The sequence below is a fragment of the Ursus americanus genome, chromosome 7, assembly GCF_024610735.1.
Source record: "Ursus americanus isolate L20-20 chromosome 7, mUrsAme1.1.p, whole genome shotgun sequence".
NCBI lineage: Eukaryota > Metazoa > Chordata > Mammalia > Carnivora > Ursidae > Ursus > Ursus americanus.
The window spans coordinates 37,830,462-37,848,436 of NC_142133.1; the positions used below are offsets into that span (position 1 = coordinate 37,830,462).

General features: G+C 46.0%; 1 protein-coding gene across 4 annotated transcripts in view; it reads right to left on the reverse strand.

Annotated features, from left to right (window-relative positions):
• The window catches only part of EXOC6B (exocyst complex component 6B), a 600,442-nt gene that overhangs the window by 567,399 nt on the left and 15,068 nt on the right, over window positions 1-17,975 (reverse strand). For 2 of the 4 annotated variants that reach the window (XM_045788250.2, XM_045788249.2), the window contains exon 4: window positions 13,150-13,181. In XM_045788250.2, coding sequence (XP_045644206.2) covers window positions 13,150-13,181 — 32 coding nt within the window. Of the gene's footprint in view, window positions 1-2,171; window positions 2,410-13,149; window positions 13,182-17,975 lie in introns of those variants that run through there. The other 2 variants (XM_045788251.2, XM_045788252.2) reach the window with 2 other exon arrangements.

The following is a 17,975-nucleotide window of genomic DNA, read 5'->3' on the forward strand; positions in this document are numbered from 1 at the left end:
GTGATTGAATCTTGGGGATGACAGTAAGATTCAGGGTTACCTGCCAAACACAAGATGAGGCCAAAAACGAAGAGACCCTAATAATGATCCAGGGAGTCAGGAAAAGCAATGGTAGGATCGGGCAGTAGCTCTCAAACCCCTTTTTTTTAAAACCATGTCCCCTTAGGGCAAAAGATCCCTTAATCCACCAACCCCCACAAAACCCCACCTTCTAGGGAAAAAAGAACTCAGTGATAACAATGAAGCAAATTTTAGGGAGAATGGGTAACATATTTTAACCATGATGCACATATCCTAAGTCAAGAAAATTATAGGCCGAAATTCAGTTGAACAGATATGCATTATGATTCAGTGGAAGGTTAACATAATAAATCACAACAAACTACACAGATAACACTAAATTAAAGTCACTTATCATATAAACAAAGAACGACATTAATTGAAAACCACAATGAACTCAAGACAATATTGATGGTGTTCTGATAAAGAATCCTTCCTATAAACTCTGATAATCCCAACTGCTCCGGTGGCAACTTTGCTGGGCTGCGAACTGCAGCTCAGTAGCCAAATTTCCTAGTAAAATCCTGAAACGGCATCCTCAGTTACTCCAGTAACATTTTGTGCTATAAAAACCCAATGTTAATAATCATTAATAATGCACTTAGAATACTAGTAAGTAGTCTGTCGTTTTTATGGAAGTAAAGATAATGAAATAAGGATCATTCACCTTTAAGAGCTCAAGAAAATGGGAAATGAAAGGAGTATGACAGTCATGATCCCTGTGCAATAAGGGACAAAGGCAAACTACTCAGGACGGTCATGACCAGAAAACGCACAGAAGAAAGTAGGCTAACAATGTGCCCCAGAGAAGAAAGATATGCAGGTGGAGATGAGGAGTAAAGTCTCCAGCCTGCTCCTTCTTCAACTCTCCCTATGGGGAAAAAAAAAAAAAAAAAAGGAGGGAGTAATAACTCCTTTTTTGAAGGGAGGAACAGTACCCCAAGACCGTACAAGGTGGGTAGGAGAATTATCTATCTACTGACTGCATGGAGATCAAGAGGTACAACAGGAAGGATGAAGATGAGTTAGTTCCAGGCACTAGTAAATAGAGGGGAAAGGGAAAGATGATTCGAAATTGAACTTGGTGAGTAATTAACAGGAAGTAGAGAGAGATGACAATCACCAATTGAGAAACAACAACAGAGATTAAGAATGCAGACCCTAGATCCAGAGAGCCTGAGTAGGAATCACTACTCCCCCACCTTCTGTGTGACCTTGGGCAAGTCACTGAACACGTCTGTAAAATGAGGGTAATAATAGTACCCACCTAATGGGATCGTTCTGCGATTGAAGTTTCATTTGTAAATTGCTTAATACAATGTCTTACACTGTACATTGTAAGTGGTGCCTAAGTTTTGGCAAATACACGAAGTTGAGGAAGGTTGGAGGTTTGTTTTGACATCTACGAATATAATGGGGGTGAGGGGGCACAGTAAAAGTATAAGGGGGTAGGCAGAAGGGGTAATAACTTTTTCTCAACGGTGAGACTACCATGAGGCTGCACCTTTGGAAGAGGTCTTCCTACTAACAGGGTTCAGCAAGTACTCGGTCCCAGGAGAGGGGCGCGGGTTGAGGGAAACTTCCTTCCTTCCAGGCCTAAGATTTTCACAAACTCGTTTCTGAGAAGTGACTGTGATTTTAAGGAGGCACGAGTTTAACTTCCGATCATCAGACCGTGGGTGAATTTATGTTTGTCTGTAAAGCAGGACTTACGTCTAGGACAGGATGGGGTTTGAGTCGGAGGGGAAGGGTGATATCCCCAGGGACAAGATCTGCTAAGAGCCACCATCTGCCGGGCGCGCTCTAGTCGCCCAGCTCCGTGCTAGTCTACCTAGGAGGGAGACCCAAGACTGCCCCAGCCTGGAGGAAGGCAAGAGGAGCCTCCAGAGTAACTGGGCTGTGGGCGCCGGCGGTCGAGGAGGGGACCCACGTCCGGGCTGTGGAGGGAGACCCGCCTCGCCGAGGGTGGAGGTCGCTCGCTGGGATCCCCGAAGGGAGGGGCCGGCGCTGGCGCTGGCCCTGCGGGAGGCCGGCCGGACACACAGCCCTGAAGGAGCCTGGCTCCTGTCCCGCCCGTGCGCGCCCATCGTTGGCCCCGGTCCCCGGGGTACCTGAGGGTGGGCCCGATGCAGGCCGTGTCTGTGCTCTCGATCTCTCGCAGGATCCGCTCGTGCTCCGCGGCTGTCTCCAGGCTCTCCGCCTCCGCCATCTTACCCCGCTCCATAGACTGGGGGCGTCCGGCAGCGCGTCCCCTCCTTCAGCTCCGCTCACCTTTCGCTCCCTCTCTCACCCTAGGCTCCAGAGCCTCCCCGGCCTCCGGCTACCCGCAGGACGACCCCTCCCTCGAGCTCGGCACGCCCCCGTGCATCACCGCGTCCGCCGACGTCTCGCGCAACGCCTGCTGGGACTTGTAGTTCTCTGGGCAATGACCGACTGGGTCCCGCTCATTTATTCTTTGAATCCACAAATACGTGTAGAAAACCCCACTATAAGCCAGGAACAGTTAACGACACTGCATGTGCAACGGTGATCAGGTCAGACAATGGCACTGATTCTACAAATTCTTGTTTAAGACCCTTGCCACAAAGTGCACAACGCTCTGTACACGCAAATAATAAGAACAAACTGGGTTTCTGCAGATAACGATCTTACAAGCTCTCGGGGGAGAAAGCTGGAAAATCCCCAAACTAAGAAATAAGACAGAATGTGGCTGTGAGCCAGTTCTGAGAATCAAGTTCAGGGATGACTTCTGGCTGTGAAGGATTCATAGAAAGACTGGGCCTGGTATTTTAAAAGGTGTGATTGGAAGGTGTTAGGAGCGTCCAGAAAGCCAACAAAAACTTCACATGCGCTGGCGTGTAGAGAAGCAGTAGTAAAAGACGGGGCTACAAAGGTACCCTGAAGAGAAATACTGGGCTGAGAAATGTGTACTTTATTCTAATGGTTCCACTAGTCCAAAAACTGACTGCATCAGAAGCACTTGGAAACGTTTTTTTAATGCAGGCTACAGGTCCTAAGCCATCTGGACGTTCTGATAAAGGCATTTGCATTTCATAAATTCCCCAGATTAGACTTTCAAAATCATATTTATTGATCACTGCTTGAGTTTTTACATAATACAGTGAATGGAAATCCACTGGAGGTTTTTAAGAGTGACACAACGAGAACCTTGGCGTGAAACTGGATCAAGAGCAAGTGTGTGACGTCTGCAGAGTTAGAAAATTTGGAGACGGCTGAACGCTATAAGAATTTTAAGGCCTATACCAGGGATGTAGCAATGAGACTGAAAGAGAATGGAGAAATGGAAAAAAGCAGAATTGGCATGACTTACTAGATACAGGGATGGAGGACCTTGGGTATCACTCAAGGTTTGGAGCAGAGCGACTGGGAGAATGGTTTGCCATCAACAAAAAGGCCTGTAAGGTATTAAGGAGGGCACGTATTGCATGGTGCACTGGGTGTTGTACGCAAGTAATGAATCATGGAACTTTACATCAAAAACTAGGGATGTACTGTATGGTGACTAACATAATAAAAAAATATTATTATAAAAAAAAAAAAAAAAGAGGGGCGCCTGAGTGGCGCAGTCGTTAAGCGTCTGCCTTCGGCTCAGGGCGTGATCCCGGTGTTCTGGGATCGAGCCCCGCATCAGGCTCCTGCGCTGGGAGCCTGCTTCTTCCTCTCCCACTCCCCCTGCTTGTGTTCCCTCTCTCGCTGGCTCGCTCTCTCTGTCAAAATAAAATAAATAAAATATTTTTAAAAAAATAAAATAAAAAAATAAAAAAAAAAGAATTACCGAAATCCAAAAAAAAAAAAAAAAAAAAAGGCATGTAAGAACCAAACCAGAAGTTGAGGGTAGATCACTTCTGCTCCAGCTACATACTATGGATTATTTATTATGAAATCATTAAAGAGAAAAAAAAAACACTCTCTATTCAGATATGAAACTGTCTCCAAATTGTAGGGTGGAGTGGGGAAAAAGTAAGGCATGTAACAGTATACAGACCATGTTTTCATTTGTTTTTTTGAAAAAAATATCTATATATATGCTTATATATACTTGAAATATGACACAGAACATTTCTGAAAAGATACCCAAGGGGCACCTGGATGGCACAGTTGGTTAAGCGTCGAACTCTTGCTTTTGGCTGAGGTCGAGATCTCCAGGGTCCTGGGACTGAGCCCCGCATTGGGCTTTGTGATCAGCACAGAGTCTGCTGGAGATTCTCTCTCCCTCTCCCTCTGCCCCTTCTGCTCGTGCTCTCTCTCTCAAATAAATAAATCTTAAACAAAACAAAACAAAAGATAGCCAAGAAACTGTTAACAGTAGTGGCAGCCAGAAGCAGGACTGGAAGGAAGGGGCCTGAAGTAAGAGAAAGGTCATTTTTAATTGTGTTTGCACTTTTGGAATTCTTTCCCTTGTGCATATATTGCTTTTTTTCAATAAAAATAGTAGTTATTAACTGAAAACACATTTTAAAAATAAACAACCAACAACATGAGGAGAATGGGTTACAAGTCCTTGTGTTTGCCAAGAACTGAGTAAGTTGCTAAACCTGTCTGTTTCTCGATAATCTCTGGCTGTCCTCATTTTATTTAATTACTCATGCTTAAACAATCCCAGACAGATGTAGGAGAGGCAGGGAAAGTATGGAGCCTTTTATATTTCTAAAGATCTCTTGAAATACATGACAGAGGGTCCCTTCAGACGCGCATTTTAACATCTCACTCAGCAAAAAACGTTTTGTCCATTACAGGAAGCAGACTGGTATGTAGACCAGATATGTATAGTAGTGATTAAAGTAGCTTCCGCTGCTGTCAGCAGTTTTTTTGAGCCGTCGCAGAATCCAGAAAGCTCATACATTACCAACAAGGCTGTCTGGAGTGACGGGTGTACAAAGCTGCAGTGAAGCCAGCCTGCCTAATGTGAATGCCCTCTGAGTAGAGAGAACGTCAGGTCAGTGTGGAATGACCAGACAAGCGCTCAACTAAGAGTCAGGGGGGCCTTTAATTCAGTTCCAGCACTGGGAGTTAAACTGTATTGAGCCCTTTCTACAGTGTGCCAGGCACAACACACAAAGTAAGCACTTCCCATACACCGCTGAATTCTTGCAGTAATCCTTTGCAATAGATACTGTGTATCCCATGAGAAAGCTGGGAGATTATAAAGCTGAGGTAATACCTCAAGTCTCACAGCCAGTAAATGATGAAACTGATACTCGAACTGAGGGCCATCTGATTCCACGGCCCATTTCTGGACCATTCGGCCCTATCGTCCCACTCATCCCCCCCACTGCCGTGAGTTGATTGTGAGAGCTTACACAAATCATTCTGTCTCTCTGCATCTGGTCCACGTTACTGTCATGGATTGTATGATTTCTCAACCCCCTTCCAATTCACCTGGAAGACCTCTTCCCAGAACTACCTTCAGGGAAATGCAAATCGACCATTACACGGCTTGGCTCAGAGTTTTCTCAAATCGTCACACATCAGCAGACCTTGTCTAATACATGTATTGAGAAACATCCACACGGAAGTGGACCTGCCCAGCTCAAAGCCATGTTGTTCAAGGGTCGACCGTATTAATACGTGACCCCACCTTGTTTCGGTCACACTGTGTGATCTGGAGCAGTAACAGTAATGACACTACCGGTCATTAAATGCCTATAGGGCTCCGGGAACATGATAGGATTTCCCTCACCCCATCTTCACCATGATCCTACTTTTCTCCATTTTAATGATGAAAAACTGAGGCCCGGTGTGGTTCAATAACTTGCCCGAGGTCAGATGGTGAATAACCAGACTGAGGTTAGTAGCCACGCCTAACCTCAAAGCTCGTACCCTTTCTTTGATTGTTTTGACTGTTCAGGTCTGTTTCTCCAGCTGAACCGTGAGCTCCTTGGGGGCAGGCGCTTGCCCCAGTGGAGAGCTCGCCCCATGAGACCCGACCTGTCCTGGGTGCAGAGCATCAAGCTCCTTCCTTCTGTCTCTCTCCACTGTCCTGAGGTAGGATTCTACGCTGGCGGGAGGGTGAAGGAGAAGAAAATCATTGACCAACACAGGAAAGCATCTCAGCCTCCAGGGCTCTCTTTGTCATGTTTGCTGCTCCAGCCTCTTTAGGGGCTGTGAGGAGGCCTCCCTGGAGTCTGAGCTCACTGGGTCCCCTGGGGGGTGATGTCAGCCTCCTGCTCTGCCAGACCCTTGAGGCCACAATCACACTGACATCACCCCTGTTTCCTTGGCACCTAGTAAGGAATTGAGATCTCGTCCATGTGCCCCTGCCTGAGACAACTTCTGTAATCATGATTTTGGGGGTCCTTTCCTTTGCCCAGAGGTCTCAATTCATGTGTGAGCAGCTTTTCTTGCCATCTTTCACCCTAACTTGCCTAGCCCTGAAAATGGTAAGCCTCACTCAATACTTCGCTCTACACATACACCGCCTGGAATCTCTGACGCGCCAACATAAATCAGGAAACACAGGGAATTTAAAAAAAAAAAAAATCTTCCCCAGTGATGTGGTCAGACTGGAGAAGGAAGAAGTGAAGCAAGAGGAAATTAGGACAACTTGTCAACTTTTCCAGAACCTGACTGTTGCAGGGAGCACTTTAAAGTGGTTGGGAACTTGTAAAGGCTTCAATCCTAAACTTTTGGGTTTTTAACTTGTTAGTGTTTGTTAGCCATAAAGAAGCCATCTCTGTAGAGGGCTTTTCCCCTCCATCCACCAACCCCTAGTTTCATTCATTTAGGCAAGAAGTCATCAAACAACCAAATAGTTGCTTACCCAAAAAACCGGCACTATGGCATATGGTTGAAAACAAATTAGACAGCTATTCCTCAACTTAAGATTCTCACATCGTTCCCATTGCACTTAGAACAAAATCCAAACTTAAACCATGGTCCTGTGCACCTTCCCCCCGACCACCCCAGCTTCATCTCGCACTGCTCTTCCTGTGTTCGCCCCCTCCAGCCACATCGGCCACCTGCAAACACTCCTGCAAACATACCAGAATCTTGACCACTTCAGGCTTCACAGTGTACATTTCTGTTGAGAGCTGCAGGATGAGTGGGAGTTAGTAGGTCTTAGGTCAGTTTTCCCCTGAGAGACAGTGACAAACAGAACATGACTGATATGACTAATAACTTGAGCATGGTGTTTGAAGTATTAAAAGTCCACATTGAAAAGATCTGGCAGGGGGCACCTGGGTAACTCAGTCAGTTGGGTGCCTACCTTCAACTCAGGTCATGATCCTGGGGTCCTAGGATGGAGCCCCACATCAGGCTCCCTGCTCAGCGGGGAGTCTGCTTTTCCCTCTCCCCCTGCCCCTCCCTCTCCCCCTGCTCCTTCTCTCTCTGTCACTCACAATCTCTCTCTTATAAATAAATAAAATCTCGAAAGAAAGAAAGAGAAAACAAAAGAAAAAAAAGAAAAGAAAGGAAAGGAAGGAAGGAAAGAAGGGAGGAAAAGGAAAGGAAGGGAAGGGGAGGGGAGGGGAGCAAAGATCTGGCATGCCTGGCCATTAGAGAAGCAGCGATCAAGCCAGGGACCTTGGGATTTGGTCTAGGTGCCGCTCCCACAGAGGAGGGAAGGCAGGGGCTGAGTTGGTGCACCAAGTCCTGTGCGGTGACAGCACTGGTTTAGGATTAGAAATTCAGCTGCTAAGATGAAGACCCCATTCTTTTCCTTCACGGCACTCATCCCAACTTATAATCATATACTTGTTGCTTGTTTCTTTGTTTCTTTCTTTCTCCCTCACTGTAAATCTAAGGGTGGAGGGACCATGTCTGAGTTGTTTAATGTACACCTAGTATCTAGATCAGTGCCTGGTATATAGTAGGTCCTTAATAAATCTTTATTGACCAAATGAATGATAAAAAGTGATCCCTGCATTTAGAGAGTGTCTTGTCTCATCTAGGGAAGCCAACTAGCGCACACAAAGCAGTTATAATTTTTGCTTTATCAACTGGATATGCAAGAAATGGTGCATTACTTTAATTCTCTTCAATCAAATTGAATCTACCTCAACCTTCTGGTGAGCAGAGATTTAGTCTCAATCCAGGCTTGAGGCAATCCAGCCTCAAACCAGGAGGCTTTCCTGAAGCAGAACATTCCAGGGGTGCTCCTCAGCTGTCACGTTCATTGTCCCAGCCCTGGGGGTGTCCTATGAAGTAGCTCCACAGTCTCCAAGCCACTCTTCCTTTCAGGAAGCATTGTGGGATCCGTAACCCTGGTGTCTGGGGTGCATTGGATGGCCCTTCCTTTCTCCTGTCTCACCACCTCCATAGGGCACCCCAAGGGGACAGGCCAGGGTTCCCACGTGATTCACCCCCCAAATCTTGGAGCACTCTTCCCTCCCTTCGACCCTCTCCACTTCAGCTTTATCCCTTCAGACACTAGCACGCTCCCTCTCCCGATACCCTAGGGTGAACCCACTGAGGAACTCAGACTTCCCTCTGACTACTTTCATTTCTGTCTTGCCATGCAAATGGCTCTGAGACAGTGGTATCCAAAGCCAGACTGCCTCCTTGATATGAGAGCAGGAAATCAGGAGAGTGAAAGACAATATAGAAGCTCAAGACATTATTCTGTGCTACACCAAGTAGGAAACTTCACACAGACAATACAATCAAGTGCTCCATTGAAAACAGCCACGTCCAAAAGTGTAGGGTGTTATCAGCGGTGTTTGGGGTTAGTTTTTCCTTCATCTTCCCAAGTCTGTCTTAAGCTTCCTCTCACAACCCATGTGCCCATCCTAGACAATCTCATTCTCTTGTACACTAGAGAGACATTCCTGAATACACATTTACACCATGAAGTCTTGTCAATGATTCTCCCTCCGCTGTGGCTTGTATCTCCCCACCCTTGGTCTAGCACCACCACTACCGTCAGAAGTTAAGGTTTAACAACCTGTCCTGGGACTTTTACAATAGTCTACCAACTCATAAAATCCTCCTTCCCAATCATTCATTCCTTTGCTCTTCTATTCCAAAATCATTTTTTTCGCAATTACAGTGACACTCATTGTGTAACCTTGTGCAAATTCCCCATGCTTCAATTACTTGTAAATCAGGATGATAAGAGTAATAAGAATACCTCTCTTCCAGGATTGTTATATTGTTATAAGACAGTGCCTGGCCCATAGTAAGTGCTGGATCAATGTTGGCAATTGTATTTATTGTGGCTATTGTCATTACGGTTGTTATGGCTTGCTAGGCACTCTCAGGTGCTAGAGACACGGTGGTAACAAGAGAGACAAAAATCCCTGTGCTGGGGCACCTGGGTAGCTCAGTCAGTAAAGCGTCCCACTCGATTTCGGCTCAGGTCATGACCTCAGGGTTGTGAGATCAAGCCCCACATGGGGCTGTGTGCTGGGTGTGGAGCCTGCCTAAGATTTTCTCTCTCCCTCTCCTTCTCCCTCTGTCGTTCCTCCACCTTCCTCTTTTTAATTAATTAATTAATTAATTAATTTAATTAAAATCCCTGTTCTTACAGAGCTTACAGCATTGGTGGAGGAGAATAAAAATATGTGTGTGTGTGTGTAAGTCTCAGCTAGTTACAGAGGTTATTTACAGAATTAAAATGGACTGATATACCACTTCACATGCATTAGGATGGTTATTATTTTAAAAAAGCAGAAAATAACAAGGGGTTGGTGTGGATATGGAGAAATTGGAACACTTATGACTATTACTGGGAATATAAAATGGTGCAGCCACTGTGGAAACCAGTATGGCAGTTCCTCAAAACATGAAGCACTGAATTATCGTATGATCCAGCAATTCCACTCCTGGGTATATACCCAAAAGGATTAAAACCAGGGACTCAAATGGATACTTGTAACCCAGTATTCATAACAGCATTATTCACAATAGCCAAAAGATGGAAACTACCCAAACGTCCATTCACCTGTATGTATGCGCGTGTGTAAAATATGTTTTATAGTATAAAATATATTACATATATGTGAATATTATTCAGCCTTAAAAAGGAATGGAATTCTGACGCTTGCTACAACATGGCTGAACGTTGAAGACATAATGCTAAAATGAGCTAGATACAAAGGGACAAATATGTGTGATTCCACTTCCGTGAGATACCTAGAAGAGGCCAACTCATAAAGTCAGAAATTAAATAATGGTTGGCAGGGGCTGGAGGTGCAGAGGGAGACGACAGCTATTGTTTAACGGATATATGCAGTCTCAGTTTGGAAAGATGAAGAGTTTCCAGAGACGGGGGGTGGCGATGGTTACAAAACAATGTGAATATACTTAATGCCACGGAATTATACACTTGAAATTATTAAGAGGGTAAATTTTGTGTTATGTATATTTTGCCACAATAAAAATACATAAATATTTTTTTAAAAAGCAGAGTGACATAATAGCATCTGTACATGTAATTTCTAGATTGATGGGCAGAGAAGGTGTGTCTCTAAATGACAAGAAGCCACCAGCCGTGTGAAGATGGCGGGTAAGGGGGAAGCAGTCTAGACAAAGGGTACAGACAGTGCAAAGCCCTGAGGCAGAAACACGTTTGAAGTGTTCTCGAAAACCAAAGAAGGCTCATGTGGTGGGAACGTATGGGACAAAGGAGGGAGAGTGGCTGGAACGGAAGGTAAAGGGTGAACCCAATAACCCCTGTATTTCTCAATACTGGGACTGGGCATACCTTCTTATCTTTGTATTAAACAATACTGAAATCCAGTAACGGTAATTTAGCTGATGGCTCCAGGAAAGACCTGCTGCTGGGAGAGAAGACTGTGACCCAACTAAAATGACTTGCTCATCAACACTCCTTCAGACCTTCACCTCACTGAAGACTTCACCTCATGCCCACCATTCCAAAACTGTTATACACTTGCTCAATCCTACCCAGCTCTCCTCCTTGCAGGAAGTGCCTTAAAATCACCCAGCCCTAGCCCTAAAACTCTATAAACATCCTGTCCTCGTGTCCCTGTTTAGAGACGCTGCTAAGATTCCAGCAAGTGGTGTTCTCCCTTGGTGCAGCGAGTCTAATAAACTAAGCTTACCCTGATGAACAAGTTTAACCGATGGTCTTTGGGGAGTTAACACTGGCTTTTTTTTTTTTTTTTTTTTAAGCCAACGAAAGAGGGAACACAAGCAGGGGGAGTGGGAGAGGAAGAAGCGGGCTCCCAGCAGAGCAGGGAGCCGGATGCGGGGCTTGATCCCAGAACGCCAGGATCATGCCCTGAGCCGAAGGCAGACGCGTAACGACTGAGTCACCCAGGCGCCCCCAACACTGACTTTTGATGGGGGCTGGGATAGTCATCCACTGGAACAGGAAGTTTAGATGCAAGTGTTTGGAGGGTTAGGCGGTGGAGAGGTGATGGAGCCATCTTTCTAAAATACAGAAATTATACCACAGTTAGCATGTATTAGTTCCCTGTTGCTGCTGTCACGAATTCCCACAAACTTAGTGGCCTGAAACGGTACAGGTGTATCATCTTAGAGTTCTGTAGGTCAGAAGTCTGAAGTAGGTCTCACTGGGCTAAAATCAAGACGTCAGCAGGGCTGCGTTCCTTCTGGAAGAACTAGGGGAGAATCCATCTCCTTGCCTTGAACAGCTTCTCCCTGCTAATTGCATTCCTTCCAAAGCCACCACCCCCGTCACTCCGAGCTCTGCTTCTGTCATTACAACTCCTTCTCTGACCCAGATGTTCTTGGATCCCTCTTTCACTCAGAAAGGCCCTTCTAAGTCCCCTCACATTGGGCCGCATAGAACATCCTGGACAAACACCCAAATCAAGATCCTTAGTCACATCCATGAAGTCCCTTTTGTCATGTAAGGTAACATACTCATCGTTTCCTAGAGATTGGAATACAGAATTCTTTGGGGGCCACTATCCTGCCTACCACATACTATTATACATCTATGATATTATAATTTATAAGAAATACATATATTTTGTCTTCACCCACAGATCCTGGCTCACAGATCCCAAAACCCTTGGAATTTCCCAAGAGATGAGAGCGATGGGATAATATTTTGTTATAACATTTGATCTTTTGTCCTCAGTTCCTGAGTGCAAAAGGTAAAATGGGTGTCTTGTTATTCATAACAAGCCCCCTCAACCACACATGAGTGTATGTTAATAAGGTTACTTTTGGAAAGCCCCTAGGCAACCTAAGGATGGAAGCTGGTTGCCAGGGAAACCAGCCAGGTGATCAGAGGTTTGGAACTTTCAGCTCCACCCTCCAACATCCACAGAAGGAAGAAGGGCTAGAGATTGAGTTCTTTTTTTTTCTTTTTTTTTTTTAGGTTTTATTTATTTATTGAGAGAGAGAGCACGCGTGGGGGCAGTGGGGAGAGGCAGAGGGAGAAACAGACTCCCCACCAAGCAGGGAGCCTAACGCGGGGCTCGATCCCAGGACTCTGGGATCATGACCCAGACCGAAGGCAGACACTTAACTGACTGGGCCACCCAGGCGACACCAGATTGAGTTCAGTTACTAGTGGTCAATGGTTTAACCAGTCATACCTGCCCAATGAGCTCCATAAAAATCCCTGAGCTCCGGGGTTCGGAGAGCTTCCAGGTGGTAAACCAGATTGCATCCTGTGCCAGGAGCTTAGTGCCCCCCGCCCCCAGCTGCACTGGGAGAGAGGCCCTGCGTGCAGATCCCTTCCAGACAAACCCTGATAGAGCTCTTTATTGGCTATTCCTTGCACCCTTTAATGTCCTTTGTATAAACTGGTAACCTAATAAGTAAACTGTTTTCCTTAGTTCTGTGAGCCCCCTAGCAAATGAACCAAACCCAAGGAGGGCTGCATTGGGTCTATAGCTGGTTTCACTATAACCGATGTTGGAAGGGTGTGGGGAGTCATTTCCTACATCGCTGGTGGAAGTATAAATTAATTCAACCTCTAGGGAAGGCAGTTTGGCAGTATTGGTCAAAACAAGTGCCAATATTTTTTAATCCAACAACTGCACTTCTGGAAACTTATTCTACAGATATTCTCACACATGTATAAATGACATATCATCCATGCACCACTGTTTGTAATAGCGAAAAGATTGGAAACAACCTCAATATTCATTAGTAGAGAAATGGTTCAATAAATTACAGGCATACCTTGGAGATACGGTAGTTTCAGGTCCAGACCACTGCAATAAAGCAAATATTACAATAAGTGAGTCAAATGAGCTTGTCTGTTTCCCAGTACATACAATGAAGTGAGTCAAATGAGTTTGTTTCCCAGTATTTATCAACGTTGTTTAAACTACACTGTAGTCTGTTAAGTGTGCAACAGCGTTATGTCAAAAAAAACCTACAATGTTCATATCTTAATTAAAAAATACTTTATTGCTAAGAAATGCTAATCATCATCTGAGCTTTGAGTGAGTTATAATCATTGATTACAGATCATATAACAAATATGACATTGAAAAAGTTTGAAATATTATAAGAATTACCAAAATGTGACCTAGAGACAAGAAGTGAACAAATGCTGTTGGAAAAATGGTGCCGAAATACTTGCTTGACAGATGCTTGCCACAAACTTTCAATTTGTAAAAACAGAACACAACAAAAAGGTATCTGTGAAGCACAAGAAAGTGCAGTGCAGTAAAATGAGGTATGCCTGAATAGTAAATCCAGATGACAAAGTACGGCGCTGTGCTAAGAACAAATGGGAAAGCTCCCTGTGTACTGAAACAATAATCTCCCAGGTACGTTATTTTTAATAAGCCTGTGATTTGGAATAATTTTAGATTTAGAGAGAAATTGTGAAAATAGTACAGAGATTTCCCGTACACCCCTCGGCCAGTTCAGTCTCCCCTGACGTTATCCGCTTACATTACACATGTGGAAAGGTCCCAATCTAAAATGAAACTGGAGGATACGAACTGGAGAATCTCATGCGTGCACCCTCAAAGGAATGGAACTTAAGAACTGAAAGACTGGGGTGCCTGGGTGGTTCAGTTGGTTAAGTGTCTGCCTTCGGCTCAAGTCATGATCCTGGAGTCCCAGGATCAAGCCCCAAGTTGGGCTCCCTGCTCAGTGGGGAGCTTGCTTCTCCCTCTCCTCCCAGCTCATGTTCTCTCTCTGTTTCTCTTTCTCAAATAAATAAATAAAATCTCAAAAAAAAAAAAAAAAAGAACTGAAAGACTGTTTTGCCATAAATGCCCAATTTACAGAAGACTGAGACTTATCTCCTGACCAATGGACATCTGCCGAGATCTCCCCATTCCCAAGCCAGTGAACTTAACTGCTTGGACTCTGGCTGGACTTCCCCATCTTTGCACTCCTCACCCATAAATCGGCCTGCCCCCAAACCTCAAAAGCCCCGCCTGTAGCTTGCTATAGCATGCGTTTCCCAAAATGCAATTCCTCCGCTATTTTCCGACTAAACCCAGTTTCTGGTAGTTTGAGCTTGCCTCAGTTTACCTCTTTATTTAGGTCAACACATGATACATTGTCAAAACTAAAAAACAAATATGGGGACATTTCCGCTAAATAAACTCTAGGCTTCATCCGGATTTCACTGGATTTTTCCATTAATGTCCTCTTTCTCCTCCGGGATCCAATCCAGGATCTCCAGTCTGTGGCAGCTTTTCAGGCTTTCCTTGTTTTTCACAACCTTGGTGAATTCTTGAGCCATACTGGCCAGGTATTTCATAGGATACCACTCAATTTTGGTTTGACTGATGCTTTTCTCATGACCAGACTGGGACCCTGAGTTTCTGGAAAGAATGCCACAGTGGCGAAGTGGCTTCTCTTGGTGTCACGGTAGGTGGCACGTAAATCCATACTCATCACCGGTGACGATTACCTTGATCACATGGTTAAGGCGGTGTCTGCCCATTTTCTCCACTGTAGCATTACTATTTTTGCCTTTCCAAACTCTATGCTTTGGAATCCAGCCACTAAGTTAAGTCTATTCTCATGTGTGCAAAGGGAACTAAGCTCCACCTCCTAGAGGGAATATCTACCTACGTTAAATGAAATTTGGGGGAAAGGAAGATTCCCCCCCACCACCACCACCACCGTGCACTTACTTATTCAAACATCAATCTTCATTTTATGTTGCATACTACATTATGCTGCAATACTACAGTATTTATTTTATTGCTCCGATTGTTCCAGCTTGGGGAGCTCCTTCAGGTTGACTCCTGCGGCCTTCCCATAGGCCCTGATCCTGTCATTTCTTTGAGCATTTCCTTACTTTTGATTGTTGCCTGGAAGCTAGCAGTTATCCCTCTCTCTCAGCACCTGGTCCTTCCTCTGTGGCTTCTGGTATTTCCGCCCCTCAGGCCTGGAGCCCCACCCCCGCCATGCTTTCGCTCAGGCTGGGCGTCACTAGCCCTTGGTGGAGGGCTGAAGGCAGAGACACCACACTTCAGCTGTGTCTGTCCTCAAGACAATTAAGAGGCCCTGCATGAAAGCCCAGGGGTCCTGCTCCCAAACCTCCTTCCACCTGTGGTGCTCTGAGTCCTCGGGGCATGGACGTGGGGGCCCACGCCTCTCACGTGACCACCGTCACCATGGCACTCTGGTGCAGCTTCTCCAGGGACCAGGACCCAGGGAGCCAGGGCCGCAGGGGAGTGGCGGGCTAGCCTTTCTCCAGAGTTCTCAGGGAGGGCCTGGTGAGATGAAGTCATGGCTTTGTTGAGCTCCAGTGATCCATGCCTGGGGATCTCACTCTTCTCAGCTCTCGTCTCTGATGTTTATCCCCTAATCCAAAGGTACCAAGCGCCAGTTTTCCTTCTGAGATGACTCACAGAGAAATCTTTCCGTCCGAGGACACTGACAAGGAAAGAACGGCAGGGACGTGGGCATGTGCTGGTGTCCGTGCATTCCACCAAGCACCAAGTGGCAGGGGAAGGTGGGGTGCAAGTGTGAATGGAGGTGTGAGTGGGCACAGAACGGTGAGTGTGACCTCACCCTTGAGCTGTACGTGCATCGTTCATTCTTTGCTCCCAGATTCTAAATAGGTCTTCTCTCCTCACCTATTGCCAATACCCCCATGCTGCCATCCCCTCTCACTTAGGCCATAGCTACACCCTGTTAAGACCGTCCTTATCCTGCTCCAAGTCATAGCACAGACAGACTTGTTTTAGAACACAGATCACGTTATGTCACTAATCTCTTTCAAAGCCTGGAATGGCTCTTCACTGCTATCATGATACAGACCCTCAACCCCTCACTTTACCTCATACCGCTCCACCCTCACCATCCAAACTGCAGCCACCTTGGCTGTCCTTGATGTGGGCTCCTTACCCTGGGTCCTTCTCCCTCCACTGCAATCCCCATCCCTTCACCCCCATTTCCCTTCATCCTTCAGGCATAAGGGGTCTGTTAAGTGACTGTAACTCTTTGGGGTCATTTCCCTCAACTGCCAAATACAGAGAGGAAAAACCCTAAAGGCTTGTCAGGGGCACGGACACCTGGCTACAGGGAGACGATGGTAGGGGGAGAAGCCACCCAGCAGTGACTCCCAACCTTCAGAGTTGGGTCTCCTGGTGCCAAGGCAGGTCACACTCTCTCTCTAACTCATACTGCAAGAGCAGAAGTTCCCTAATGTCTGTCTGAGACCTCATGAGAGGGCGGCTGCAGTGACAACAAGGACTTCTGTGAGGTGGGGGCCTCCCCCGGCTGTGGTCACATAGCATGGTCAGGAGCACAGACCTGAAGGACCCCTGGTCAGTAAGACCACCACAGAAGAGAAGGAGCCACAAGGAGACTCACCCTCACCCTCAGCCATGACTGAACATAAGACAAGAGGGCAGAATTTTTTGAAGCAGTCTAGATCACCCTTCTGGCTTTTTCCTCTGGGGCTATACTCCTGTGAGTCTTTTCCAGAGCCACAGACACTTGTATCTAGCCAGACCTCACTTGCCCTCCTGAAGAGGGTGAGAAGTGAGCATGGTGGCGAGGGATGGAAGGAGAGGGAAGGTTCCTTGTGCCCCCAGTGCCAACTCCAAATTCAGTATCTGGCTGTTCCACAGGACTGACAAAGATTCAGCACAACTGTGTTTTGAGAGGATGTTCTGGCTAACAGTCCTCAATGCAACTCCTTTCAACTGCCCAGCAAAGCACCCACACAACACAGAACAAAAAGGAAAGGCAAAAACCACTGCAAACATACGCCAGAGCTCAGAGAAACTGCTGACAATACTTGTAGGCAGAGAGACCCAGGTCTAGCAAACCTTAGTGACGCCAAGGCAGTTTTAGGAATTTGAGTCTTCTCACCCTTGGGATGCTCTGCCAATGCTCAGATTTAGCAAGGTCTAGCGAGGCTGTGGATTTTGCTTAAGATTGGACACCAAAATGGGGGGGAAACTGATGAAGTGGCAAACCAGGAAAACCTTATCGTATTAACAAATCAAAAGAAACACTTCGTGAAAAAATAACTAAATTTTGATACCAGTACAAGGTAGTCAGTTTATATATCTTTTTTTTTTTAAGATTTTATTTATTTATTTATTTGACAGAGAGAGAGGCAGTGAGAGAGGGAACACAAGCAAGGGGAGTGGGAGAGGGAGAAGCAGACTTCCCGCTGAGCAGGGAGCCCGATGCGGGGCTCGATCCCAGAACTCTGGGATCATGACCTGAGCCGAAGGCAGACGCTTAACTGACTGAGCCACCCAGGCGCCCCGTCAGTTTATATATCTTGAATAGGACTCAAGTACGGAAAACTCACTGTGTAGTAGCAACTGCGGTGTTTTAATGCCAGCCAGCGCCATGTTTGCTCATTTGAGAAAAGCAAGCCCAGCAGAATGAGGAAAAGCAGATTCTGAGGCCAGACTAGAGACTGAAGGATTATGAGAACAAGGAGGTCTTCCCACCCGGCAGATTCTTGCAGGGCAAGCAGGGGTCTGGACTTGATGCGAGTGAACAAACTTCAGATTCTGCAGCTCCCTTACGGAGCTCGTATCACAGCACAGTGTCCCACGCTC